Raw genomic sequence first — 27,215 nt, forward strand, 5'->3', positions numbered from 1 at the left:
GAATTCTCTTTTTATACCAATTTTGTTCTTGCCACCAACAATTGTTACAATCAATCAAACAAACAAAAATAGGAAAGGGGGAGTGTGTTAATCAGATAACTTACCTTTTTTTCATTAGTTGGTGAAGGTAAATAATCTTTTTGATTCAAGCAACAATCCCCATAAACTTTATTTTGGCAACAAGAGGATTCCTAAATACAAAATTCAGTAAAGAGAAATATGGATATAAGCAAAAAGTGGAATGGCTTCCAATGATCCAAAAAGGCCTTAGACTGAACTTTTATTTTAGCTAATAATGGAACTGCCCCCCCCCAAAAAAAATTGTATTCACGTATCTATGTATATATTAATAGTTCTGCAGTTGAACTGCCAGAAACAATTTTGGTATTGGGCATGGAATTCAGCACAACCACCACAATTCTTTATAAAGAAAAAAAAGAAAAGGCACAATACCTTTTCAGTTAAACTTTTTACATCCCACTGGTATCAGTGGGAGCAATTTAAGCAGGTACAATGAAATCACTGAGAGAGAGGGTCAGAAGCATGCCCGAGGTCAGTTTGAATCCCAGGTTGAATTCAAAAGCAAGACTTTCTTAAAGTGTAATGCTGGGCAGGGCCGGCCCTAAGGCAAGGCTGGGTGGCGCAAGGTGCCAGGGGGGTGCCGCGCTGCTCCGCCCGCACGGCAGCCGTGCTCGGAAACAGGAGGGGGGCGCCGGAGGGATAGTTCGCGCCACGGCGCCAGCTATGCTTAAGACGGCCCTGATGCTGGGAGTCCCTCCATTGTAGCCTAAAGGTTGCATATATGTGTAAATATGCCATATCATATGTCATAAAGACTCTACACTGTGCCTAATTTCCAAAAGGAAACATGGATCCAGGGTAAGTGCCCGGAACCCCTGGAATCTTGCATCACTAGGAAATTGGGGTGGCAGGTAACAATGCATTCGTTTTATAATCAGCAATCCATCTCATAATCGTGCCTGACATTTTTTTCTGTAGGTCATAGGAAGCTGTGTTGGATCATAGTTCCATCTACTCTACACTAATTGGCAGCATCTTTCCAGGATTTTGAACAAGAGTCCTTTCTAGCACAATCTAGCAATGCTGAGGATTGAACCCGATACCTTCTGCATAAAATGCAAATGCTTTACCACTAAGCTATGCCCTTTATCCCAAAATCTGTGAATGCAGAATTATGTCACAGAGAGCAATATCAAATGGAAATAAGAGAACCAGATGAACAGACCATCTCTCTCTCTCTCTCTCTCTCTCTCTCTCTCTCTCACACACACACACACACACACACACACACACACACACACACACACTTACCTTACAGAAGGTTTTACAACAGTCAATAATAGGTCTGTAACCTGTGCAGCGACATAAATTACCTAATTAAACAATAAAACAGATAATGTTATTTCTTCAAGATAAGAAGACCCAAACCACAAATGTAGGTTTTTTAAAAATCACTATTTTTATGTACTTAACAGATTTTTATGCTACCCTAAAAAAAAAATCTACAGGGCAACTTACACATGAAACAGCAGCAATGAAATGTTGAGGGTTTTGTTTTTTTAAAAATCCAGTATAAATACAAGTTAAGAAGCAGCGGATAAAAGCAGCATAAAACAATTCAGAGTTTAAAATTATCTTCAAACTATTTACCAGCTAGAGCTTCCATCATTTCATCTGATGTGGGTTCCATCTGGTTGCGCAGTAAGGAGTAGATCGACATCACCATTCCAGGGGTGCAGAAGCCACACTGAGAGCCATGACTTTTGGCAATCCGTTCCTGGGACAATGGAAAACCTGCTGCAGGATTACCACATTCTCTTATTCAGATATTTTAAATGAAAGCCTGCTCATAATTCATGCAGGAGCTGAACCTGAAATGTTATAAAGGTCACCAAAGGCTTATTGCTTATGGAACTGCATGTGTTGCTGCGAGAGCACATGAGTTGATTGCTGTTATAAAACACGAGTAGGCAATGTGGTACCTTCCAGACCTTGTTGGACTACAGCTCCCATCATTCCTGACTACTGGCCAAGCTGGCCTGGGCTAATGGGTGTTGGGAATTTCAACGATATCTGGAAGGCACCATGTTGGCTTTGCCTATTCTAAAACAGGGAGCCAACCTACAACACGAGTGGCCTCAAGTGGCAGATGCAGTGGAAAAAAGGGGAAAGCCCAGGAGGGCTACATATGTATTGCACATGAGAGTAGTCCTGTCTGATACTTAGGGCTTGACTTACTTATAGTTTGCCACATCAGACCCAAGAATCCCCTCAAGGAGGCCTACAACATCAGAAAAGCAATTTGAAACAGGCAACAAGAGTTTAAATTCCACATTAAAAAACAACCCCGTAATAAAATCACAAAGCAAGAGCTAAAATACAAAAATCATAGTTGCCCACCATTGGTCTTATGAATGTCCCTGGGCATGGTTTGAGGGGGAAGATTGTAGCCACCTTACTGAGTCAGGTCAGAACCTGTAGAGCAGGCTGCCTGTAGAGCAGGCTGCCTGGAGAAACTTTATGTACGCTGCCTTGAGCTTCATGATGGAAAAAAGGTGAGATCTAAAGTTACTGATTAAGCAAAATTAAAGTAAAACAAAACAAAAACATTTTTACCCATCTCTGGAAGGACAAAAAGTCCAGCCACAAGTTATTTTAAATTAGCAAAATGACCATTATTAGTGTGTGTGTGTATGTGCACTCTCAGGGGAGACTTGTACATTGTGAGGATCTCTTGCTGGTATCTTTGCCTTCACTGCGACATTGTAATAAAACACAATTATTTCTTTTTCTTCGTGAATGAATAGCTGGAGCTACTGTATGTTCCGCTCAAGAGTAACCTGCAAAGCTGGATGTTTTTCTGGATTACCGTAGTGCCATGGCCTGATGTATTAAAATGTACTTAGCTATGATACAAATGGAATGGCTGTAGCCATTTTCACATGTGCATGTGCTCTTATAGTCTGGATGCAGGTTTCAACTGCACCATACTCAGATCTCTGCAACTGTGTTCATGGTTTGGACGGTTCCCAATAAATATTCACAGCACTGCTGGTTGCTGAAATGTACATGGAGCAAATAAAAAATCTCCCACAAGTTACAGCATGCATTTACCTGAACTGGATGAATCCTGGTTTCTGTATTTCCAATTCCTTCTACAGTGATGACCGCACTGCCATGCAATGAACATATGGGAATCAAGCATGCATTGGCTGAATAATGACTTGGATTGTAAAGGAGAATGTGTTTAGCATTTATTATATGTATATTATTTGCCTCTATTATTTGTGTGCATTATAATTATATATTTAAAATTAAACACTTCAGTTGGAACTGCCTAAAATGGCCACCGCCTGTATTTATGCACTGAGCTAATGTAGCTCAATTGTTTCTGGGTTGGTTTGTTTTGTATTATACTTTTGTCACTTTCCCATAAACAGCCCCCAGCACAATACGGAAAAATACTATGTAAAGAACACTTTACCATGTTTGACGGTCACCTTTATAGAGTCATGAGCATTCACTTTCCACTGACAATACTAGCCTGGGCTGATGGGAGTTGGGAGCCCAACGGCATCTGGAGGGCTACAGGTTTCAAGTCCCTGACATGGAAATCATGGCACAGCTATAAACATACTAAACCAACAATATCCCTCATCCAAGGAAGAGATTTGCAATGTGTAGTTTACCAGTCTCTTGGCTCGAAAGGATACACAATCTTCTTAGTGATAGGCTCATATCTTGAGATCATCACAGTGCATGCACCACATCCGCCTCCACCACAGCCATACTTGGTACCTGTAAGACGGACTGAAAAAGCTGCAGTTAAGGAGGAAAACTACACATATTTTCTGTCTGCTTTAACCTGGAACACCATTGCTCCTGGGACAAGCTTGTCTTACTCCATCCACATATAACAAGACATGGACAGGGACCCATTGGTCCTCCATATGTTCCTGGACTACACAACACTCATCAGCCCTGAACACTGGCCATGCTGGCTGGTGCTGATGTGACTTGTAGTCCACCAACCTCCTGAGGGTCACAGTTTCCCCACCCCTGTCCTCTGGCAATACACATTAAAAGGTGTTGTTGTTTAGTTGTGACCCCATGGACCAGAGCACGGCAGGCACTCCTGTCTTCCACTGCCTCCCAGTTTGGTCAGACTCATGTTCGTAGCTTCGAGAACACTGTCCAACCATCTCATCCTCTGTCGTCCCCTTCTCCTTGTGCCCTCCATCTTTCCCAACATCAGGGTCTTTTCCAGGGAGTCTTCTCTTCTCATGAGGTGGCCTAGTATTGGAGCCTCAGCTTCACAGATCTGTCCTTCCAGTGAGCACTCGGGGCTGATTTCCATCATAATGGATAGGTTTGATCTTCTTGTAGTCCATGGGACCCTCAAGAGTCTCCTCCAGCACCATAATTTAAAGGCATCAATTCTTCGGCGATCAGCCTTCTTTATGGTCCAGCTCTCACTTCCATACATCACTACTGGAAAAACCATAGCTTTAACTATATGGACCTTTGTCGGCAAGGTGATGTCTCTGCTTTTTAAGATGCTATCTAGGTTTGTCATTGCTTTTCTCCCAAGCAGCAGGCGCCTTTTAATTTCGTGACTGCTGTCACCATCTGCAGTGATCATGGAACCCAAGAAAGTAAAATCTCTCACTGCCTCCATTTCTTCCCCTTCTATTTGCCAGGAGGTGATGGGACCAGTGGCCATGATCTGTTTTTTTGATGTTGAGCTTCAGACCATATTTTGCGCTCTCCTCTTTCACCCTCATTAAAAGGTTCTTTAATTCCTCCTCACTTTCTGCCATCAAGCATTAAAAGGTACAAACATATTATCTGGGAACCCTTATGGCTGTGAAGGGAGGTTGCTTGAAAAAATGGGGGCAATAGCCAGTTAACTATCCAAAGCTGGGATGTGGGACTCAGTAGGACTGTAAGCAGCAAGGGACTTTAGTGTTCTCTATTTTCCCACTACTAGAGCAGAATAAAGAACACAATAAAAGTAATTATAAGTTTCATTTGTGCAACTGCATATTTTAGCTTTCTTTGGTGCAGAAATTCTGCCTTGAAGCAGAATTTCAAAATATCCAAAAATCCAGATTACATACATCCCCACCCATATATTATTTCAAGATTAGAAGCCTGGGGGCACACTCTCACATTGCAATACTGACCTTTACTAGGCCTAAACAGGGTATCTGTTTTGGGTTGGTTGATTGTACTTTTATTTCACCATTCCTCCCAGAAGCTCAGGGTGTCATATGACCCAGTCCTAATGCTATTCTCATAACAAACTTGCCACATAGGCTAGGTAGGTTGAGAGATGATGACCAGTCCAAATAAACCTACTGAGATTCATGGGTTACTTTTGTGACAAGCAGAAGTTTATGTTTTCCAAGCTAAGGATGTAATATCATGCACTTACTTGGAAGTAAGGGTCACTGAACTAAGAAAAACTTACTGCAGAGTAAACACGCACTTCATTGGACTGCAAGGCTTTCAAACTGTGTTGGAGATGGGGACCATCACTCCTGAAAACAAGTGTTTCCAAAGTGATGGTTCAATGGATTCCTCCCTCAAGTTTATTCTGGGCAAGTCAGTGCTAAAGAGTTAAATGAGGTACAATTAAAGTAATAGAAGCGCAAAGTTGATTTGTTGCAGGAAAGATTATCGGTAGGCTACAAACTAATGAGTGCTACAGAACAAAAAGAAGCAATTACATTTTCATAACAGAGGCTTATGTGCTGTTTGAAATCATTAATCCAAGCATAAAATCCTATTATCGGTATCATCAGACTTACGAAAATGACTAGCAATCCAAAACGGGTGCAACATCTCCAGCACTAAAAACAAATGGAAAGTTTATGTTAAATAACACTGGCCTTCCTAGTATAAACCGTGCATAATCTGAAGACATCTGAATCAATTTGAAGCGATGTTATAACATGGAAATTTTCACATTTATATAACTGACAAAAATTCTGAAGGCACTTTAAATTACTACTTCTTTTCAAGATGTGCATTGCTCAGTACTTCATGTTCTTGCTTTTGATATGGAAAGGACTTCGTGTAATACAGAAAGCATCCTCCCTCCGTTTCCTTTCTATGTTTATTGTGTAGTTCACAGGCTGGTCACAAACTAGCCACAAAACTTTACAGACAGTACAAAACCACATAAATTTAATGCCACATCAACAACTGAATTAAACCAAAGAAAATGGGATACAAAATTATCTAAATGGATGTACAGTAATCTTCCATTATTCTTTCAAGGTGCCAAATGCTAGACCCTCATAAAACTGAATTAACCTTCATTTTCCTCCCCTCCCCTTTCAAATATGGTACTACAAAATATATAGGCAGATGAAGTTGACAGTGTTCGAATGAAGCTAGTTCCAGTAGCCCTGTGCAGCCAATGCAATAGTCCTATATGAGTATGTTTTGCTCACTTGTCTCATGCCTTCAAGGAAGGAACCTTTGTATTTACAGCTGTGTGCACAAGGTGCTCAGAGTTCCAGATCATGTCTCCATGTTTTGCCTGTAGGCACAGAGGACGAGGTGTTACTTGGCACATGTGATGCGGGGAAGCAAGATTACTTTGTAAAGTGCTGTTCCCTTCGCATGCATTGGAACATGTGACTAGAACACCTGCGTTGGCTAGACTCTCTAACCACTGACTAGAATGTCTTTTAAATGTGAACATTCAACAATGCCAATAGATCTTCCATTGGGAGAGAAAGCAGCACTGGGGAGGGGCATTCTGAGCCCCCAAACAGCAAGTGAGGAAGAGGTTATCCACCCCCTTCCTCAGCCCTGCTTTGGAAAGCAAATATGCAGACTCCTTTCCTTGAGCCTGCATTTTGGTTTTTAAAAAAGCAAGCACTGAGAGACTTAATGACAGATTTGTTTGGTGTGCGTGAAGAAGTGTAAGAGAGTGAGAAAGAACAGGAGATGAGCGAGAAACGGGGTAGAAACAGTTGACTTGATTCTGGGCTGCCACAAGTGAAGAAAGGATACGTATTTTCCTTAGATAAGGCAACAATGTCTGCTCAGGGTCAGCATTCTTCTCCACTATCTGCAGAGGGGGATGAAAACCAGGTGGTCATACCCACAGCACACATTTAAAGCACTCCTGTACCACATTTAATAGTCGTGGATACCCCAAAAGAATCCTGGGAACTGTAGTTTAGTTAAGGCTTCTGGGAAATGTAGGTATATAGGTAAGCTCAGGTCTAGACCAAAGTTGGAGACCCTATAGCCCTCCAGATGTTGCTGTACTACAACTCTCATCAGCCCCAGGAAGCACCATCAATGCGTCAGGGATGATGTGAATTGTAGTTTAGGGTCAAAGGTTCCCTGACACAGAGGATAGGTTTTGGGGGGGGGTTCTATAGGGGGTAGATAAACTGATTTTTTAAATTTTTGCAAAGGAAATCAGATGAGTAGTGATGGCTTGAGAGAACAGCATTGCCAGTGAGGAAATGCTTTTAAAAATCAAGATTGAAAGGCAGTGCTTTTAAAACTAAAACCAGCAACCTAGTCCACACCGTGGTAGTACGTTGCAGAAGTGTATAGAAGGGCCTTTTAAAAAATGAAATTAAAATGACAAAGTTAAGAGTTAATAAAATGGAAGTAAGATATAGGGGTGGAACTAATATCACGGGCACTATCCATGAATGCCCTTGAAACTTTAAAACATAAGAGCCTGCTGGATCAGGCCAATGGCCCATCTAGGTCACAGGGGCTGAGCAGATGCCTGTGGGAAGCCTGTAATCTGAACATGAGAGCAACAGCACTCTCCCCTCCCAATAGTCCAAAAATCTGGGATGTAGTCCAAAAATCTGGGATGTAGTCCAAAAATCTGGGATTTAGAGGCAGCAGAGGTGTAACATTTCCTTATTTATTGCCCGCCCATCAGCCAGTATGTTAAAAGTCTCCGTATGTTAAAAAATCTAAATGCCCTTGTTTGTTTCCAGCAAGTAAATATGCACACCCTTGCCACTGTGAGTTTATTATGCTGGAGAACTGCGCACAAGGGGTGGTGAAATGTACTCGGAGTCGAGAGTGAATTTCATGCTCTTTATTCAGCTCATAGTCATCAAGGAGAAGAGGAGAAGAAGAATGGCTCTTTTCCCAAAACCATCTGCTTATATACATTATTTACACAATGGGCCTTGCGTGATTGGCTGCTTCAGGGCTACACCTGTGGGCCAATTATATTGTGGATTGACTTCTGCCTGCAGCCTGATTGGCTGCTCCTACAGGCCAATCAGGTAGCAGATTCACTTCTGCCAGCCGCCTGATTGGCTGCTCCAGCAGGCCAATCAGGTTGCGGATTCACTTCCACCTGGAGTTGGATTGGGTAGCTCCCGCTGTTTCTGAATCCTATTGTTCTAGGATTCAGCTCAGTACATAACAGGTGGGTGGGTTGAATTTCCTGCAATATTCAAACACTCGAAAGGCTACACATTATAGCCTGACATTTTATAAATAGGATTGACTGCCGAGAGTTTTGACTTGCTTTTCTTAACATCAACGAGACTCTTATGGCTGCAGTTGTCTGCACACTTGCTTAGCAGTAACTTCTACCGTAGCCAGAGGAATTCACTTCTGAGCAAAGGTGTCTAGTTTCAACTTGCTCAGCACGTGAAATGCAAACCTTCCAGGGTTTTTAATTTGCCGCTGCGTTTTTCGCTAGGGCCGCCGGCAGGGAAGCAATTCTGCAGTTTGCATAATACGCAGAATGCAAACGCCTTGTTGGAAGAGGAGTATCTACTGTACTATACTGGGACCCTCTAATCGGAAGCAGAGGGCAGTACAGTACAGGCAGTTTCCTTTTGCTACACTTCAAGCTGCACTGTGAGAGGAAGAAATACCCCCAAGCACCTCTTACCGCGTCCTCGGGGAGCTCGATTTCCACTCACCCTTTTGCCGTTCACGTAGAAAATCAGATCGTCTGAAGTCCTTTCTGCTCGTTCTGTTGCTGTTGCTGAGACAGGCATCGCAGCACAGAGGGATAGCAACTGGGCGAGGAAACAGAAGCAGCAGGTCGTGAAGGAGAGTAAGTACTGATCGTGAATTCAACAGCTTGAAACACGAGTGCGAGGCGTGGCTTTGAGGCTTCAGCCCTGGCCGCCTCCTTCCGCATTAGAGGGGGGCGTGTAGGATGTTTTTCTCTTGCAGAGGAGAAGTTTTCTGGTCGCCGCTTAGCCAATAGCACCCCCGATCTTCCAGTTAATCCGGTCCAGAACACTTCGCTTCGAAAGAAAACTTGAGCGAAGCTCAAATTCCTGTAATTAAATTCCTAACAACCCTTCTCCTTAACTCTGGATGTGAGACGACATCGTATTTGCCTTTTCACAGTAACGAGGGGAAAACACTGGATAAACGCATGCTTCGTGGCACTTCCTTGCTAATTAGTTGCATGCCCCAATCCTCCTCCAAATTACAGCCTGATAAATTTAGCAATTGAAGAAGCCTCATGCAATTCTATCTGGGATATGATATTCCTAATATCTATCTTCAAGATAGTGGGTAGTATTCAAGTTTTGTCATCCTATAGTAGACCCAATGAAACCCACAGACTTAAATTATTTTAACTGAAGGCCAACCCACGCTAGGTTTTTTAAAACCAGTATGAACATGACATGAGCAACGCACGTGATGATACTCCCTGGTGTGATATGGCTGACCCCTTAATTCTAGGATTTCTTGAATTAGTTTATGCCGATTTATTGGTTACTGTGTTTTGCTATCACCCCTTCATCAGTGTGCACTGCTCGTCTAACATGCCTTCTCTGTGTTTCTCACCCACTTTCACACACATCTCTTCCCTACCCCATCCAGGACTGTATATTTCTCTGGACAAATTAAGATGGTACATGGATGGGTATTCCCAGCTACGGTACTGTATGTGGTTTCCAGTGTGTCCAGCTGCCCTATCATCAAAATTTTTTGTTTTTTTAAATAAGTTTCTTAACTGGACAGATCTACCGGTAGGGTCTGGCAGAAAAAGCTCAGGGCTCAGGCCACCTAGAAACAACATTCCTGCCATACAGCCATTCATTTCCATGTGTGTATTCATGCTGGGCACTGTCTCATGCACTGCAGGCGGAAGCTTTTCTCATGGTATAAAGCTCACTGGTGAGTGTTCCTGGGTTGGGGGAAATTAAACGCAAAGCTTTCTCAGAAAACAACTGTGTTAATGAACACCTATTGCATAGTGCCTGAAACATCAGTGTGCTGAGCACTACATTTTCCTCCTGATACCCATGTTATTATGATACACTAAAGGCACACTTCTTGGCCTTCTTACTCCTGTTTTTTGCTTTTTGTTTAACAAGGCTACCTTCTGGTACCCGCCATTATGTAGGGAACAGGAATACAGGATTACTGGTACTTGATGATGATGATTTTATTATTTATACCCTGTTGTTGTTGTTGTTGTTGTTGTTGTTGTTGTTGTTGTTGTTGTTGTTAATGTACTTGGGGATAGCCCTTAATATTATGTTTCAAATGAATTAGAAGCACAGCAAATCACAGGAGTGATTAGAAAACAAGGTTAATTAAATGTAAAGACAAAATTGGACAATATGAAATTGACCACCCTGGCTCCTCCATTATTGTCACATTTTATAGAAGGTTTTCTGAATATTTTCTCATTGTCATGGAGGGTGGACATATTTTGTGAGAAGCCAAAAGTGTTCTTGCTAGTTGTGCCATATCCAAATATTGTTAATGCTAGGGGAAACGTTGAATGGATATAAAATGTACATTGCTGTCAATGTAGGTTTCACATTTCTTGATAAAGGAAAATTTAAACCTCCCATAAGCAGCTCAGTCTTACATATGCACAGGAATAGGCTTGGGTTCCTGGTCTATACAAAGAATCCTTTGCCTGCTTGCTTTGGCATCAGGAGTTAACTCTACTTCTTGCAGTAGTGCTTTTGTGCAAAGGAAAATTCATGAGGAACGCCCACCTCATTGTGCAGTCAGAAGGCTTTTGTAGAATAAAGAGAGAGCAGACAGGTGGTAAGAAGGGGAGGACATAATCCATTTAGGAAAAGATGAGAGATCCCAAACTGCTAGCAAAATCATATCAATGCAGGGAACTGTAGCAGAGGGTTTTCTTCTTGTAGAAGCAAGCAAGGGGAAGGCATCTAGACCAACCTTCCTTATCTTGGATAAGAACCCTGTCCTCGCTTGCCATTTGGTCACATCATGTTTTTATATAGGCCTCTACATACAAACATCAAACATCAAACATACAAACATCAACATCAAAAAAAACCAAGATCATGGCCACTGATCCCATTACCTCCTGGCAAATAGAAGGGGAAGAAATGGAGGCAGTGAGAGATTTTACTTTCTTGGGCTCCTTGATCACTGCAGATGGTGACAGCAGTCATGAAATTAAAAGACGCCTGCTTCTTGGGAGAAAAGCAATGACAAACCTAGACAGCATCTTAAAAAGCAGAGACATCACCTTGCCTACAAAGGTCCGTATAGTTAAAGCTATGGTTTTCCCAGTAGTGATGTATGGAAGTGAGAGCTGGACCATAAAGAAGGCTGATCGCCAAAGAATTGATGCTTTTGAACTATGGTGCTGGAGGAGACTCTTGAGCAGGGGTCCCCAAACTAAGGCCCGGGGGCCAGATGTGGCCCAATTGCCTTCTAAATCAGGCCCGCGGACGGTCATGTTTTTACATGAGTAAAATGTGTCTTTTTATTTAAAATGCATCTCTGGGTTATTTGTGGGGCCTGCCTGGTGTTTTTACATGAGTAGAATATGTCCTTTATTTAAAATGCATCTCTGAGTTATTTGTGGGGCAGAGGAATTCGTTCATATATTTTTCCAAAATATAGTCAGTTTGCTGACCCCTGCTCTTAAGAGTCCCATGGACTGCAAGAAGATCAAACCTATCCATTCTGAAGGAAATCAGCCATGAGTGCTCACTGGAAGGACTGGAAGGACAGATCGTGAAGCTGAGGCTCCAATACTTTGGCCACCTCATGAGAAGAGAAGAATCCTTGGAAAAGACCTTGATGTTGGGAAAGATGGAGGGCATTAGGAGAAGGGGACGACAGAGGACGAGATGGTTGGACAGTGTTCTCGAAGCTACGAACATGAGTTTGACCAAACTGCGGGAGGCAGTGGAAGATAGGAGTGCCTGGCGTGCTATGGTCCATGGGGTCATGAAGAGTCGGACACGACTAAACAACAACATACAAGACACAACAGCTGTAAACTCAGAATTGGTGCAGGCTGTGAGAATGGTTATTTTCCCAAGTAAAATGGAAAACTTCTGTTATCCTTTGAAATAATTATATTCACTTTATATTGTGCGCAAAACTTGGAAACTTTAATTCAACACTGTTTTAAAGTAGAATATGCTATGCAAAGATGCTACAAAATGCTTAAACTTACTGACAAATTATCAACAGTAAAGTTTTGTTTGTGTAGATATACTTTTGCTCACCTCATTCCTTCTGATTAAAAAGAGAGTGGAAGAAAGCAATCTGGTTCAAATCAAAATTGAGTCAGTGGAATTTAGTAAAGTAGAAATTTAAAAAATTGTTGAAAAAGTAGATACAACATACTGGTAGGCACTTTTCTGTGTATCCTTTTTAGAGTAATCTTGATTTACTTTTAAAGCTTTGTTTATTTCTGACTTTGAAGACTGGAACATTAAGAAACTCTGTATCTGTAAATTTATCTCCTCTCCTCAATTTGCTGAAAGACAAAAATAATTAAATCACTAGTGGCACTGAGAATAGAACTGGTAAGCTTTTCTGGCAAATATCATTCATAAATTTTACTTAGAATAAGAATTTGTACAGAATAGTCATTCCTCTAATTAAAACACTTTGGCTGCAATCCTAACTCACCTGGGAATAAAAAAATCACCCCCCCTTAAAGCCCTAAAAATATTTAAGTAAATTCCTTGTATTTTGTAATAAGCTACAGTTGATTGAGAGATGGTAGTTTTGAACTTTTTCCTCTAATGGGGTACTTGAAATTATGTGATATAGTTGCTATACTAGATTATCTTAGATTCATACAAGAAGCCCCTCAAAAATCTGTGTACATTTAGAAAAGTCATAGCAGCTGCGTGATTCCAGAAAGGTGTACTAATTGTGCTCATGCTCCACTTGCAAAACATTAGCACCCATGTTTCTTTTGATGAGGCAGTGAAATGACTAATATAGATCCATCTCCTTCATGTCTACTCAAAAATATGGGTTTAATGGGACTTAGGTGGAATCACACACATAAAAATGCTGTGAAAATGCTTTTTTTTAAAAAAATGTTTTGAAAAATACCTTGAATTTGGCATAGCTCACTGTTTCCATCTAGTGTCACAATTGTATTTTGTACTTTACAACACATTTAAAACGTTATTTATTTGCAGCTGTATAGCCGAGTCCGAAGTCCTAGGAAGTGTGAGGATAGGATTGCACTATTAGACTAGTCTGAGTATGGGTTGTAGCTTTGCCTCTGTGTGTATGTGTTTATCCTTAAAATAAAACCTAAATTTTAGGTATTATTAGTATCAACTGTCATGATTATGGAAATTGTTTCAATAAACTCTCTCCTAAAATGTTTGTGGGTCACTTTTGGGATTCTTTTTTTGAACAACTGTTTGTTTCCATAAAATATGTGCTTGATAAATGCCAACTGTAGAATAAGGTGTCAAACATACTTTGAAAAATATTTACCGTAAATACAACAAAACAAAAAGAAACCATCTGTCAAAAACTAACCTGTTGAGTTTGGGTTCTTTGTAGCAAACTGTAGCTCGCCTGCGTCTAACAGGTGATGTGGAATTTTCTTCTAAGTCTTTATTGGGTTTTGGAAGGGAAGGTGCTTTGATATTTGTCAGGTCTTGGAGAGGCTTACGCCCTGAAATTACAGCTATTATTGAATCACTAATTGCAAATATCTGGAACGTTAATAAACTTGAAAAAATATTAAATAAATATTTTTGGAGACACAGTAGTGTGGTTGATTGCATGCCAATTGGGGAGACCTGAGTTCAGATTTTGTTCAACCATGATACTTGGTGGCTTTGGGATAGTCACCCTCTCTAAAACTAATTTATCTCACAGATAGGTAGCCGTGTTGGTCTGACGTAGTCGAAACAAAATAAAAAAAATCCTTCCAGCAGCATCTTAAAGATCAACTAAGTTTTTATTTTGGTATGAGCTGAAGAAGTGTGCATGCACATGAAAGCTCATACCAAAATAAAAACTTAGTTGGTCTTTAAGGTGCTGCTGGAAGGAATTTTTTTTATCTCACAGAATTGTTGTACTGTAAGGATAAAATATTGGTGGGCAACATAGCTCACTCTGGAAGACCAATAGGATGAAACTGTAATCAATCAATCAATCAAACACAAGTTAAGCACGGTATTTGAAATGAACTTTGTGATTTGTAAAAAGTAGATGCTGAAACATAGCTGAAGTGAGAACTCTAAATGTTATTTCCTCACCTACTGCATCAGGCAATACAACTGGTAGCACAGAAGGACAATTTCTGATTACACGGAGGGAAAACTTTATATCAAGTGTGAAGGGGTGTTGCACATTTGTGAACATGGAGGGACACATACTTGTGAGCTGCAATCAATCACATAACTGGTGTGCATGTTCACCATATTTAACCACTGTGTCTCCCTTTAATTATTATTATTAACGTTTATCAGTCAACTGGATAGCTCAGTTGGTTACAGCATGGTGCTGATAACACCAAGGTTGCAGGTTCGATCCCTGTATAGGACAGCTGCATATTCCTGCATTGCAGGGGGTTTGACAAGATGATCCTCAGGGTCTCTTCCAACTCTACAATTCAATGATTAAATTTTTGCCACAGCAACTTAAAACGACTTACAATATTTTAAGCAAGCCCTGTATACATATATAGCTCAAAAATTTCTGCATACCCCTGTAGGATACCACTGATGGACATATAAGCAGCACTTCATACCAGAAAAGCAGTTAGTGCTACATGCGCTTCCAGATACTAACCAGAGCATAGTACATGATTCCTAATCACCCAGAGCACATTACCTGATCCATAATGGCTATTCAATTGCATATATTGTAGTTTTTTCCTACAGGGATGTAGATCTGAAGAATTTAAATCAAGTATTATTAAAATCACAATACCCACCCAATTAAATTGGGGAATGGGGGCAGAAATTGACAGAGTCAGACTAATACCTAGACTGCCTTTCCTATTATTCAAAGTATTGTTAGGCTACACATACCAAAGTATGATACTGGTCTTTTGCTGAAGGACTCTTCACTAATTATGTTCACATTCTCTGTGGAAGCATAGTAATTTTCTTGGTAAATGCTTGAGAATTGCAATGTTTCAGGGTTTTTCAGAACTGGAATGTTTTTTGGAATTTTATGGAACTCAGTGGCTATTTCAGTATTGTTAGAAATTACTTTCTCTACGCTTTTACCTTGATCACATGAACAAACACTATAGGTCTTCTTGCTTGGGTTTGGTGTAGAATCTACCCTTTCTTCGGATGTTTCAACACAACAGTCAGCCGCTTTCTTTAGGTAACATGAAATTGTAACATGCTGAACATTGGAATTCCTTTGAATGTTTTCATTTCCTTCATGGATATTCTCAGTATACACATTTTCATCATGTAATTTTTGTTTCACAGAAGTTGTTTTCTGAGAGCTTGGGTATATAATGTATGTCTTCCTGCTAGCTTTTGCAAAAATTCTTCTTTTATCACCATGTGAAAACTCTTCATTAATTTGATCTGTTTTAGGAATACCTAAAGCATGAACAGATCTCTCTATTGTTGTTCCAAAACTGGAAGACACTTCTCTCTTATTAAAGCCACTCTTTATATCAGTCTTTTCATCTTGTATAGTCTGGCTATTAGAATTGCATACATTTGATCTAGGCCCTTTCAAATACTGCCCATTTTCCCTTTCACTGTAATCTGATTTTTTTATTTTGGAAACAACAGGAAAGGTCTCATTTATGTCTAAATCCTGTATTGAAACCACAGAGCTTTGTACTGGTGGCAAGCTTTCAATAGAATAACCTTCTAATGGCACTTTACCACTAGGTACGTTAAAATCATGTTCTGGGACCTGGTTGTCTGAATTCTGAGCTGTTTTGAAAATTGTATCTTTCATTTTTTCTGTTTCTGAAACATGAGTTGTTTGCCGTAAGTCTACAAGTCTGTCATTCTTGTTACTGTTCTTAAAATCTTCTCCAAGTTTATTGGTGTTCTTCAGTTTCATTTTCTGATCATTTCTCATTTGAAACAATCCTTTTTCTGGTGGTAGAACATTTTTAGATTCAACAATATCAATATCTTTAACTTCTCCATTACTAGGAACTTTCTCGTTACATTTTTTAGGTTTAATGTTATATTTGTCCTCAGTCTTTTTTTCTATACTTTTAGTTTTCACTTTTCTCAAATTTGCTGAAATTTTATCAGTTTTTACTATTTTAGCATTCTCAACCTTGGCTTTTGATTTAATTAAGAGTATCTCACCTAGTTCACTAGCAGTCAATTCCATGTCAGCATCATATACAGTTTCTTCTGGCTTTTTACCATTTATAAAACATAGTTTATCAGTGTGATCAGGCTCCTTTCTAGGTTGAGATGATTTAGTGCATGAAACATCTTTTGGGGCCATCTGACCAATAGTGTGGACGTTGTCAGTATCAAAATGCAATATGCTATTTTGCTCTCTTTTACTCTCAAAATTGTTTATAGTAGACTGAATATTTGATGTGCAGGACAGTCCTCGTTTCTTCCGTTCAGTCACATATCTATGGATTAGAAAAGGACTATTGTGTGCTTTTGATTGTTTTTCATATTTTTCTACAGACGATGCATTATCCAGATCCAGCTTAAAGGTCCTACTAGACATCTGATCCATACATGATGGATTTTCTGCAAACAAAGCAAAACCAGGTTCATTTACATTGCATAAACAGGAAAAGTTTGTTTTTTCCATTTGAAACATGCTTTATTCTAATCTTCAAAAACAATTTCAGCTTGCAAGATGGAACATACTCCCCTGGCTTACACCTGTGCTGTTCTGATGGATCTCCAGAGACCCAAGAGCCATTTGGGGAGAAGCATGTAGGGGGCACACAAGGAGAAGGGAAAGCAGGGCTTCAGCTGACAGGGTTCGTCAGGGGAATCCCACCCATTATTATTAACAATTTATATAGTTAGTTAGTTAGTTAGTTAGTTAGTTAGTTAGTTAGTTAGTGTTACAGTTCTTGACCAGCATAAACAATTTATATATCAACAACATGCATCTGTAACTGAAACTGTTAACAGTGTTTTTATAAATACTGTATCAGATGGAGACATGAACAAACCTAGTGATACTGGAGCTATTTTATTCAAATTGGTCTGTAACCTACTATAGAGTTTTACATAGATTACATTAAAGCATCTTATGTGCCTAATTGTTTAAAATATAATGAAAAAAAAAACATTTGGAGTAACACTATGCATTTCTTTGTTGGTGTGTCCCAACATAAATGTTCATTTCTTTTCTAAGACTCGAACGAGACATGAGTCATACATCTAGCCCTATTGTCCCTGATTCTATAAACATAGATTGTCAGCATGAACCCCCCCTCCCCAAAAAAATCTGAATCAAGACCCTGGTATGGAGTGGGAAGTAAGGGGCTTTAGTCCTTTGTCCCCTGCCGTGGGCCTGGGGTGAAATTCCTCCAGTGGGTGTATTTTTCCTTTACAAATTGCATACACCCAATATGGACAGGGACTACAGTAAAGGGAAAGGGCTGAAGACATCTACCCACCATGCTGGGGTCACAATCCATACTTCTCCTGCTGACAATTTATATTTTAAAAGTTCTGTATTGAGACTTGCTTTCTGCAACATTTGGTGGGGGTAAAGGATCCTAGAAAATGAAGTGAATACAATAAAATATGCTGCATACCTTCTGTAAATTTATTTGTGATAAATACTGTTTCTATTTTATTTGTTTCACTTGATTTTGATATATTTTTTTCAGACACAAATAACTCTGCATTGATTTGATCTGCAGTTTCCTTTGATGTAACAAGATTATCAGCTACACAGACAGATATGTTACTTTGCTGATTTCGATCATGTTCTTCAGTCTGAGTGCTCACATGTTGCCAAATAGTTCTGAAAGAAAAAATTATTATGAAAGAGAGTTAATAAAGTGGGATTCACTTCAGCATTTAACTCATAAGTAAACTTTACTTAGTTCAGTTGGACACTACCAGATAACAATGCACAGATTTGTAATCTAATAATAAATCACATTCTGTTTTATAAAAAACCCCAAAAATAAGTAGGAAACAAGATGTAACTGTAAAACAGAAGTGTATGAGATTACATCTAAGGAGAAAAACTGCTAGCACATGTACTGCTGTACACCACCTTAAACTAAGGTATAAACTGCTATTGCTAATAGCCTGCAAACAATAATTACCATGTATAGGTATAAATTATGTTTTTTGTTGGCAAAATACACATAAATGTCAGTTCATAAAAGATCAGTCTTTGTTATGTATTTTTCCAGCAAAGACTATAATCCTTCATGTATACTAGTTAAATCTTGTTAATCTCAGCAGGATTAGCTATGCAATCGTATACATATCTACTCAAAAGTAAATCCTGCTGACATTAATGGACTTTACTTCTGGGTGTGAGTATAGAGTTGCACCCTCAAGCAGTCAAACTGTACATATGATTGCAGCCTAAAACACAGTTTATGCACGACACTATAAATGAATTGTGCTTAATTATATCTAGTTCTTTTTATTTATAAGTAAAAAATGAAACTCTAAATAAGCCTTTAAAGCAGCCCTTAGGAACCTGTGGTATTGTAGCCCTGATCGATACAATCTTTTGGCAGGTTTTATTTAAGTTTCACATTTTGATTTCCATCTAGATTAATGAATCAATTCAAATATTACCTAATTGGTTGATCAGAAATCTCAGGCTGTTGACCAGAACTGTTGCAGTGGTCTGTTTCCAGTTCTAAGGGTTTTTGAATATGCTATTTAAAAAGAGGAAAACGCTCAGAACACTTAAAGAGAAATTTTATGTATGTCTATAGAGAAATAATTCCCAGTTGAAGGGGGCTTGCTCCCAGTTTTGTAGGTATAGAATTGCACCCATACCAATATATTAAGATTTTGAATATAAAACCATTTCAATGGGAACATTAATTAAGAACAACTTTAATACAGTAAAGTATAAAGATTAGCAGCTGTAAACTAAGAATATATGCATAAAGCACAAATATGCAGGTCAAGAAAATATTTGCTCACATAATATAGTTATTTCATTTAAATGCCGCTCTTCTTGTGCACATATTGAGCATTTATAACAACAGAAAAATGTGTTAATACACCATTGATTTTGTACATGGGTATCATTTTACTGCTAGAAAGTACAGCAATATTGTGTATTATGTTAGTTGAAGTCATCTATTTGTATGTTTAAATCTATATAAATAAATACAATTGGATTTCCATTGTTTTGATCAACATGTTTGTTCTGCTGTACCTGTACATTTCAAAACATGAAGGCATACAGTAGCAATTCCCTCTACACCCTATGATAATAAGGGTCACAAAGCAGAAGCATACCTCTGAAAGAGTGCTCATTTCAATTGCAGTTGAAATGTTATTATTCACGAATGCTTCCAGTTCTATGAGAATTTTATTCTGCATACAAAAAATTAAATATAAACATAATCAAAACTTTTATTTAACGCAGTTAGAAAGTTAGAGAAAAACAACAATAAAAATGATTTATATTTTTGGAGGGAAAAAGAGGCAGTTTTGATAAACTAATATATTTTATTTGGGATTAAAGAGATTAAATTTATCTAAAAACAATAAAACATCAAAGGTTTTTATTATTATTGTAAAACCTTCCACCGCTCCAACCAGTAGCATTTCCCCCTCTGCTCTTTTACACATAAAGCAATGTACCATATACAGAACAGATTAAGGTTCAGCAGTATATCAATGTTTATCTGATGCAGAAAATGTGTTACACAAATGGCTGATAATGTGATTGTTCATTGTTTAAAAGGAACTTTGGGTACACAGCTCCAGTTGCTGGGAGTGCATGCACACACAGGGTCTGAGTGTGACCAAGAGCTAATAAACATTTTGCCCTGATATAACGGGGAAGATATAATAATAATAATAATAATAATAATAATAATAATAATAATAATAATTTATTATTTATACCCCGCCCATCTGGCTGGGTTTCTCCAGCCACTCTGGGTGGCTTCCAACAGAAAAATGAAATAAAATAATCTATTAAACATTAAATGCCTCCCTATGTGTATACTCATGGACATAGCGGGGGGGGGGAGGCAGGGGGGCAGCTAACCCCCCCCCAGTAAATCAAGTAAATAAATAAAAATAGTTAACTAACTGATCAATCACGTTGCAGATAGCTCAGTTCAGCCCGCCTCCTGAAAAATCCTGGCTATGCCCATATGCACACCACTGGTATAATTCCCAGTATGATATATCATTTGCATCATAATGCTTATCAAAATCCCACGGAACAGGATCTTTGAAGCAGGTGGATGCTACCAGCTGCTTACACTGCACTAAGGTGAGCATTCCACGGGGGAATCATTCCCTCTCCTCCCACGTGCACTCTTCTGGGGGTTATTCCAACCTGACCCACCCCTAGCCAATTTGGGGAGTATGGTGGTTGTGGGGATGCCCTGTTGCATTAGCTGAAGTCCCAGTGCAGGGCTTCTACTAATGGGACTCATTAGCTGAATCTCTCCCCATAAGTTTTATTTTCACAATATATGAATAATGTAATAGCTCAAATAGTATTTTTCAGAACATACCAGACGATTCAGCTTTTGGCGCAGTAAGACATTCTGCAAATGCAGCTCATCCACTTCTTTCTGTAATAAGAGCTTTTCATTTTTTAGCTTCCTAGAATTTTCTTTCTCTGCGCTGAGGGCCATGGCCAGAGCCTTATTATTGTGTTTCAAAGAAATCTTAAAAAGTGAGGAGTTGCCTGTATAAAATAAAAATATGAAATACAGTAATAATTTGGGGTTTAAAAAAAACAGCTATGTATCAGTGTGTTTTTTAAAAATGTATCTATTCTATTTCTATGTTTTTTTAAAATTGTTTTGTATTTATTTTAAACCTGCATCCAAACTCATATCCACAACCATAGAATAGTTATACCGAAGACATACAAATAAATACTGATGTTGCTGATACTCTTGCACTCTACACAAAACATTAATTTGGATGTGCCAAAACTTCTGTTTCTTCACTATTAAAAATTAATTGAGAGGAATTGTATTTATTTATTTAAAACCTTTAAATAACACATATTCAAATATAGTATAAAAAAACAAATAAAATCCTTCAGGCTACTTGGAGTAGCTAATATGGTGCCCCCCAAATGTTGTTGACTGCTTCTTGGGCTTATACTTACATGGGAGTAAATTCTATTGCATTCAAAGGAACTTACATCTGAGTAAACATATCTAAGACTGCACAGTTAAACAATTACAATTTTGTAGTTAAAATGCTTGGATGACAGTGCTCTTTTCTTGTGTACAGTTCTTGTAGTCTTGCCTCACTATATTTTCTAATTTATAGAAAATTGCTTTCTATAATTTCTAACTTAAGTCAGAATGCAAGCACCACCCCTCATATACTATATTAAACGCTGATCGTTAGATCCAGTCGCAGACGACTCTGGGGTTGTGGTGCTCATCTCGCTCTATAGGCCAAGGGAGCCGGCGTTTGTCCGCAGACAGCTTCCGGGTCATGTGGCCAGCATGACTAAGCGGCTTCTGGCGAACTAGAGCAGCGCACGGAAATGCCGTTTACCTTCCTGTCAGAGCGGTACCCTATTTATCTACTTGCACCTTGACATGCTTTCAAACTGCTAGGTTGGCAGGAGCTAGGACCAAGCAACGGGAGCAAACCCCGTTGCGGCAATTCGAACTGCTGACCATCTGATCGGCAAGCCCTAGGCTCTGTGGTTTAGAACACAGCGCCACCCGCTTCCCACCATATATTATATTACTGAGTGATAGTTTAAGGAGTAGTGCAGATAAGGAAATATTTATTATCAGGATTTGATAATGAATTAAATTCTACAGTATATCATACTGAAAATGGCCTTGCCTTAAAGCACGGCAGTTGCCCGCCCCCTTGCATTTCACAGCGCTTTCCCCACTAGCTGTTCACATCGGCAAGGTCAGATTTGTTTATGTTTGTGTACATATCAGGGGACATTGATGGGGAAGGGTTGTCTTTACCCTCTGCAAAGATGTTCACAACTTGGCTAGAGACAACTTAGAAATGGCTTAAGAATTCCACTCAGTGTGGAGGTGGTTTGAGAAGCAATGCAATTTAGGATATGTGAACGCAGATTAGAAACCTAGCACTGGAAACGGTGAGTACACAATAAACAACAGTGTGAATACAGGTCTGAGAGACAGGGGATGCCAACCATTTGGGGTCCCTGAGTGAAACTGAACCTTTGAGGAACACCAGCCACTATGGTGGCCAATCTCCTAACCTCCTCCCTGTTTCCTTCTCTCCTCTTGTTTGCTCCATTTTCTGTCAGCGGCCAATCTGAATCTTGAAAACCACAGAGCTGAAAGAGGGAAGAAATGGGAAGTACAGTGGTACCTTGGTTCCACACCTTGAGACTCAAACAACTTGGGACCCAAACACTGCAAACCCGGAAGTAAGTGTTCTGGTTTGCAAACTTTTTTCAGAAGCCAAACATGCTCCGTTTTGAGTGTTGCGCTTCCAATTTGAGTGCCATACTTTCATTTTGAGTGTTACGCTGAGGTCTGTCTGTTTTTGTTATTAATTTTGTTTTTTGTGGCTCTTTTTGTGTGACTATGGAACCCAGTTCAGTTACTGATTGATCGTGTGACTGCAGTACATTGTTTATTGTTTTCATTTTATGGATCAATGGTCTCGTTAGAAAGTAAAATTCATGTTAAATTGCTGCTTTTGGGGTTGTTTTTATAAGTCTGGAATGGATTAATCCATTTTGCATTACAGTAATACCTCGGGTTACGAACGCGATCCGTTCCGGATCGCAGTTCGTAACCCGAATAGTTCGCAAACCGAGCGCGATGGGCGCCGCCATTTTGCGCATGCGCAAATCGCGCGATCGCGCGCGACGAAAACACTTCCGGGTTTGCGCAGTTCGTAACCCGAACTGTTCGCAAACCGAGGTGGTCGTAACCCGAGGTACGACTGTACTTTCTAAGTGAAAGTGTGCCTTGGTTTGGAATGCTTTGGTTTTGGAATGCACTTCCGGGACGGATTAAGTTTGAGAACCAAGGTACCACTGTATGCTACTTTTCCAGCTTCCTCCCCTTCAGTTCCATGCCCTTTTCGGGGGAGCCAGCCTTGCCAGCCCATGAAGAAAAGGGCAGTAAGGAGTAGCAGTGGGAGGGGCAGATCCTCAAGGTCATTGTGCCCACATGCATGACATTATTAAGCTTATCCTATTTTATTTGTACAAACTAGTGGTTTATTTATTTAGAAGCATTCATAAGCCACTTAATATTTTAAAATCACCAAGTACTGTACAACATAAAAAACAATAAACAACATATTTAAAAAAACAGCAACATAAAATCCAGTAAAAAAAAAGGTATAATAATTCTAAGAGGGTGTGACTGGCTGAAAATTGCTAGACATAATTTGAATAAAGGTTTCATGACACATTGGCTCTTTCTTCATTTTGGATGAACCTATTTTTGTAGACATATTACACTGGATATTTAAAAAAATGCTATTACTAAGGAGGTCTACAAGTATTTTATTTTTCTGAGAGTTATATATATTATCAAAAAAATAGTCGGCACTCACTTCTTATCTTAGTTTTGATTTTACATGCAAGAGAAGCATTCAGCTTCCCAGCTTTTAGAGATCCGTTCTTCTTCCCCCCAACACGTCTTTTAATATCTCCAAAGATCAACGAGGAAGATGCTTCTGAAAATGGATTGCTTTCCATTTTAAAGGATTCAGTTCATCACCCAGTAGAAATCTAACAATGGATAACACAAATAAAGATATATTAATGTTTTTGTGGATATTTTTAGTTCCATAGTTTCAGTTAGGAGTTTTAATATATCTTTAACCAACTCTCTCTCTCCAGAATCCCAAGTTATTCCACACATTTCCAAAGTATGTAAGGAACATGAGAGGATAAAGTAGGCGCAATATACTGAAATTACTATCTTAACAGTCTCTCCAGAGCTGGCAATGTGTGAGACTCCATTTGGTCAGAACTATTAACAGATTGAATTTTTAAAAAATCAGTCAGTAAGGAAATGACTCTTGTTGGACCATCCTTAAGTCTTTTTTGAACACACTAGTTAAATAATCTACTTCAGATTTTCCTAACAGCACTTCCTTATTCAATTCACACATCAAATTCAAAGCTGCGTGTGAGCTATTATTAATATTACATCCCATTCGTATCCTGTTCTTCCCCTGCGGAGTGTGCAGGGCAGCATTTCTAGGCCAGGAACAGGAATTACAAAGTACAGCATTGGGGAAATTATTTTCGAGGCCTCTCCCTGTTGGGAAAAACAGGGGAAGCCCTGTTTTTTACGTGACTGACCAGGGCCGGATTTAGGTTTGATGAGGCCCTAAGCTACTGAAGGTAATGGGGCCCTTTATATGTCCAACTGTCCTTTGTCAACAACAAATTGTTGCTGTTTTTTGTGTTATATACCATAACCATATACCATATATGCTATATGGTAATTTATGGACTTAATAGGCATCTAAAGCTCATTTGCACATATCAAATAGGAGCCTACACAACACAAAACACTCTTGCTGTATGTAGGTTTTTATTTTATTTGTTTTTTTATCTTATATTTTGGAAATGTACATCCAGTTTAAATTTTGGGGGAGGACCTAAGCTACAGCTTGTTAAACTTATACGTAAATCTGGCACCGTAAATGATCTTTCCCATTTATTATTTACATGAGGAAAGGGACTCGAGCTCACAGGCTGTCCACTCCCCGAGATCGGTTTTAAAAAGTGACCCTTTTTAAAAGCCAAGTTTGAGGTAAAGGGACCCAACACAGAGTCGTTTCTCCACACAGCTCCCTGACCACTCTAATTCCCGCCAAAGCAGCGGCTGGCGGGGCTCAGATTTGATAGTCTGTCCCTCCCTCGCGCCGGAGCCGTTGAAACCGTTGAAGCGCAAGGAGGACGCGCGCGCAGCTGCGGGGGTTCCAGCCATCAGCTGCTGCAACCCAGCCGAGGGCGTCCCGGGCGGCTTTGCCTCTCGCGAGCCACGTGGGCGCGCGTTGCAAAGCTTTGTAGCCCGATCCATTCCTACTCACGTGTTTGCTGAAAAGTCCCATGAGGTTCAATGGGTAAACTCTGCGTGGGAGCCTTAGTGTTTGCTCTCTCGAGCTCAGCAGCGCATACCCAAGTTCAAATTAAGCCCTGGAAAAACGGAAGGGGGTACTCTCTTCTTGCTCTGCCCCTGTGTCATAAAAACCGAACACAACCAGAATTTGGAAACGTTTTGGTAGAGCTGCTTTCTCCTCAAACAGAAGAGTTTTACTAGTTGAAGCTGCACTCCTGGGGGCAAATCATATTGCTGACCAATTGTTTTTGTAGGATTCCTCTGCCATTTCTTTTCCAATTTTTTAAAATTAATGTTCCAAATTATTACAAATCAACCCAAATTAAATTAATCTAATACAGTTTCTTAAAATCAGGTCCCCCACTCCTGCTCCAAACATAAGACATCATCATCGTTTCCTCACGTTGCCGCATCGTTTCTTATTTAGGGTCCAGTTGACATCCTTCACTGTACTGCCATTTCTAAACAGAAGCTGGTACTTGAGAGTGGTCCCGAACCTCTCACTTTGAGCCTACTGCTCCAGCTTCCTAACTATCCAGCACAAATTATATATGCTTGTAAAGTGTGTCCCAGCTATTGTAAAAACAATTTACAGATCAATTCCATGCATGTTTGCTTGGAAGTTCATGCTTATTCTTATGCATGAGTAGGATCATAGCTTTAGACATAGATTTTGAACATAAATGGAGGCATTAGGGGAAGTGGGATTCCAAAAGGAGGGTCATTTGCTTCTGTGGGAGAATATCTGCTAGCAGGTGGTTTCTAGTTCAATTTCTGGCATCTCCTGACGAATGGAAAATACTTTTACCTGACACCCTGGAGAACAGCCAGTCACAGCCGACAAGACTGGGCTAGATGGGCAAATAGTTTCATCTATGCTCCTCTGTTCCCAAAAGCAAATGTAATTATATTCCAGGTTTCACCATGGGGTTCTTAGTTAATCTTTACCTCTTAGTTAATCTTTTCCCAAACAGTTGTTACCACAGATAATTGACCAGGCATAAGACCCATGTTGCAGTGAGTTACTGTGTGTAGCTAATCAACAACTGGTGGTTTTGTACAATCGCTGTGAAAATAATGTAATTGAAACACTCAGAGCTACTTTATTTATTTATATATTTGCTGCATCATAGAAATCTCTTTTGCTGAGCCTTTCTAATTTATGTCAAAGTTTATGCCATCTTAGTATTCTATTGGAAAAAAACGATTATAGGGCCACAGTCATGGCCTCATGTTATTGGTATGATAGAAGGCTTGCCTAGTGGCTGGAGCCACACCAGTTGTTGGGACCAACAACGTGAGGATCATGACCAATCATCTGAATGGTAATTTGAACCCTAGTCAGCATGAGCACAGTGTGGGATCAAATATGCCAGGCACTCACTGGAAGGTATAAAACAGACATCCCCAAACTTCGGCCCTCCAGATGTTTTGGACTACAATTCCCATCTTCCCCAACCACTGGTCCTGTTAGCTAGGGATCATGGGAGTTGTAGGCCAAAACATCTGGAGGGCCGCAGTTTGGGGATGCCTGGTATAAAATTTCCTGTTGCATTGTGGGGCTCGTCAACCTAGGAACATAGCCCATCTAAGAGAAGGAAAACTCTGATCCTAAACCTCTGTGCCTTGTGGGATATCTTCAGGAGAAAAAAGGCTAAGGAGTAAACCCTACACAAATCTGAAGTAGTCTCCCTAAATTGGATGGATTGTGCCTTGTACAGTACACCTCTTTGTGGCAACTCCT

The 27,215-nt window shown here is 39.7% G+C and overlaps 2 protein-coding genes across 2 annotated transcripts in view; both read right to left on the bottom strand.

The window, feature by feature from the left end:
• Window positions 1-9,150, bottom strand: part of LOC118095602 (aldehyde oxidase) — a 56,945-nt gene extending 47,795 nt beyond the window's left edge. The window contains exons 1-7 of the mRNA XM_035136851.3: window positions 8,958-9,150; window positions 7,051-7,108; window positions 3,735-3,831; window positions 3,136-3,244; window positions 1,672-1,798; window positions 1,333-1,394; window positions 105-191 (exon numbers count right to left, since the gene is read on the bottom strand). Of these exons, the coding sequence (XP_034992742.2) occupies window positions 105-191; window positions 1,333-1,394; window positions 1,672-1,798; window positions 3,136-3,244; window positions 3,735-3,831; window positions 7,051-7,108; window positions 8,958-9,035 (618 nt within the window). The 5' untranslated portion in view covers window positions 9,036-9,150. The remainder of the gene's footprint in view (window positions 1-104; window positions 192-1,332; window positions 1,395-1,671; window positions 1,799-3,135; window positions 3,245-3,734; window positions 3,832-7,050; window positions 7,109-8,957) is intronic.
• Window positions 9,151-12,530: 3,380 nt separating this feature from the next.
• On the bottom strand, window positions 12,531-25,682 carry SGO2 (shugoshin 2). The gene is made up of 9 exons (XM_088675103.1): window positions 25,443-25,682; window positions 23,949-24,126; window positions 20,927-21,102; window positions 19,689-19,766; window positions 19,011-19,093; window positions 17,919-18,213; window positions 15,316-17,049; window positions 13,798-14,063; window positions 12,531-12,766 (listed from the first exon to the last, which is right to left on the bottom strand). Exons 2-9 carry the CDS (start codon window positions 24,091-24,093, stop codon window positions 12,661-12,663), a joined length of 2,883 nt encoding a protein of 960 aa, XP_088531229.1. The 5' UTR covers window positions 24,094-24,126; window positions 25,443-25,682; the 3' UTR covers window positions 12,531-12,660.
• Window positions 25,683-27,215: the final 1,533 nt, after the last annotated feature.

Source organism: Zootoca vivipara, chromosome 1 (assembly GCF_965207765.1).
Source record: "Zootoca vivipara chromosome 1, rZooViv2.hap1.1, whole genome shotgun sequence".
NCBI classification, from domain to species: domain Eukaryota; kingdom Metazoa; phylum Chordata; class Lepidosauria; order Squamata; family Lacertidae; genus Zootoca; species Zootoca vivipara.